Genomic DNA, 2,500 nt, shown 5'->3' on the forward strand with positions numbered 1-2,500 from the left:
TCATTTTCATACATACCAAAATAATTTTGTTCAACATTCACACTTGCAGGAACCATTAAAATAATACTTACATGGGCAATTTTGCAACTTAAATATACCTACCACCAGTAACTACAAATATTCCATCACATTATAATTGAGTACAAGTCAGACAAAATTTTACTGCACAGTCTGAGCATGTAGTAAGGGCTTTTTATCATTATACATACTGCCCCATATTTGTGTCAGCAATTCTGAGTCAAAGTCGGACTGGAAGAGTAGACATGGACGTTTTCCCAGACTACTTTAATTTTTCCTATTTGAAGTTTGGTTCTTGATTCTGCTTTTTACACTATAGGGTAAACACATTTCAAACTGAATTTTCTAAGATTTGTTCTCTCACTGTTATAAAGGTTTAATTGTTCTTAAGATTCCCTATTTCTCTTTCTGTTGACAAAAAATAGTATGAAACCTATAATCACAGGTAAAATACATTTTTACAACAATAAAAAGCAAATTTCTGTGCACTCTGATTCAAACATCAACAACTGAATCTTACCATAAATTAATTTTGTAAACTAATTTTCATTCATATCATTTCAAAAAGATTTGTCTCTTGAATGCCCACAACCTGAACCTATATCAAGGAATGGATGAAGGTGACTATATAGTAAAAAGCTTTACAAAGTATTACCTTAAATGTCACCTAGAATAATTCTATTGTACAGCATTTTCCCTACATATCAAAAACAGATTTAGTTTCTTATTACACTTATGCAGTAAATCCATACCATACTTTATCCTCTCATCTGCTAATTTCAAGTGATTCCAATGAGTGATCAAATCTTGAACAGTTCTTAATTTATGAACTGTATAAAGCTTCTCTGCAAGACCTGCACCAATGCCATACACACTAGTCAAGTTCTGAAAGGAGCAAGATTGCCATGCAATAAACTAATGTGGCAACTATAACAATATAATATGATATACTGCAAAGCATTATTTTTTCAAAAACAGTTTATAACCTTTACCTTTAGTCCTATATACTTTTCAGATTGTGCTTTGGTTGTGACCTCTATACAAGTTCCTGTTCTGAGAACCTCTTGCACTACCTTAAGACAATGTCCAGTTCCCAAACCTTTCAGCTCTTCAATCTATAAGCAAAATATTTACTGACACAAAAAATATTATTATATAAATTGCATAATGCTGATGTATATTATATAAATTACAATTCCAAAATTTGCCTAGTTTTATTGTCTGGTTAAAAAGTCACTTTAAGTATTTATGGATGGATGCATACATACATATATACATACGAGGGATGGTTATTAAAGATCTCCTATGACCTACTGCCATTTACCCTAGAAGACCAAAATTTATCATGCATAAAGATACACATCTCTATAGGTCATGTGTTTCAAACAAAAAATACCAGTACTCATCTTTATTCAAAAAGTACTAATCTTACCTGCTCCATTGTCATGACTGTGAAAGGAAGACATTTGACGGTGGCTGCAGCTTTAGCATATGCTAGTGCTCTTCTTTCATCACCCATGACAGTCCAGTAATTGTTCATAAATGTTAATGGCTCCTGGAAATAAGTGGAATATGTCAGTACTCAAAATGTATATTGATAATCTTTATATTTCCTTTTTTCTTCTAAATTAATAAAATAGGCTATATTGAATGACTTCAGCACATTTCAATAAATGTCTATAGGTTTTGGTGCACATAACACTTACAACCAGTTTCATATTATAGTGCTGTAATTTAGCATTTCGTTCAAGGATATTCTCATTGAAGACCTTTTTATCATGCTCTGTGTGACCTGCAAACAGATAATACAAAATAATTACAAAAAATACATTATTTGACTGAAAGTTAGATAATCTAAATATGAGGACTTGCAAATATGTAACAAATAAAATCTAGCTTCTATGTGAACTAAAAATATCAATAAATGCAAAACTATATATCAAATCAACATAAGAATTTACTGATGATTTACCCATCTCCCCAGTATCTTTTGTTACTTTCAGTTTGCTGTCTACTTGTTTCCTTTGTAATTCCACTTCACTTCTTTTACTTGAACTCTGAGCATCTTGTAGGCTCTCCCCTAACCACTGGTGATAACCCTCTAATAGGAAATTGTTTTCCGGTACATGCATTTTCTGCCTGAAAGAAAATGTATATAATTCCCATAAGAAATTCAATAAATAAAAAAAAGTGTCACAAAAAACTGACTACATTAATGTGACTGAGGAAGAATAGTACTTACCGAACACAAGTATACATCCACTGAGATGTAACTATCTTAATGTGACAGTTCTCAGACAGCTGTGGATACAACTTTTTAATCTGCATAACATTATCCAGCTCCGAGATAACATGTGTTACTCTGCAAAAGATAATTGTAATAGAAAACAGTAATCAATAATTTCTTACATGTAGTGAAGGGCTTAATGTACAGTGCACTCACAATTTCGCTGCTACATAGACGTTTATCATGACTGACATC

At 31.9% G+C, this 2,500-nt stretch overlaps 1 protein-coding gene across 3 annotated transcripts in view; it reads right to left on the bottom strand.

Moving 5' to 3' along the window:
* The window catches only part of LOC113825768 (DNA-directed DNA/RNA polymerase mu), a 5,395-nt gene that overhangs the window by 2,267 nt on the left and 628 nt on the right, over window positions 1-2,500 (bottom strand). The window contains exons 2-8 of one of the 3 annotated variants that reach the window (XM_070132977.1): window positions 2,462-2,500; window positions 2,261-2,380; window positions 1,991-2,157; window positions 1,725-1,810; window positions 1,451-1,573; window positions 1,011-1,133; window positions 771-903 (exon numbers count right to left, since the gene is read on the bottom strand). The exon at window positions 2,462-2,500 is cut by the window's right edge and continues 20 nt beyond it. In XM_070132977.1, the coding sequence (XP_069989078.1) occupies window positions 771-903; window positions 1,011-1,133; window positions 1,451-1,573; window positions 1,725-1,810; window positions 1,991-2,157; window positions 2,261-2,380; window positions 2,462-2,500 (791 nt within the window). Of the gene's footprint in view, window positions 1-770; window positions 904-1,010; window positions 1,134-1,450; window positions 1,574-1,724; window positions 1,811-1,990; window positions 2,158-2,260; window positions 2,381-2,461 lie in introns of those variants that run through there. The other 2 variants (XM_027378601.2, XM_027378602.2) reach the window with 2 other exon arrangements.

The sequence above is a fragment of the Penaeus vannamei genome, chromosome 18 (genome assembly GCF_042767895.1).
Source record: "Penaeus vannamei isolate JL-2024 chromosome 18, ASM4276789v1, whole genome shotgun sequence".
Lineage (NCBI taxonomy): Eukaryota > Metazoa > Arthropoda > Malacostraca > Decapoda > Penaeidae > Penaeus > Penaeus vannamei.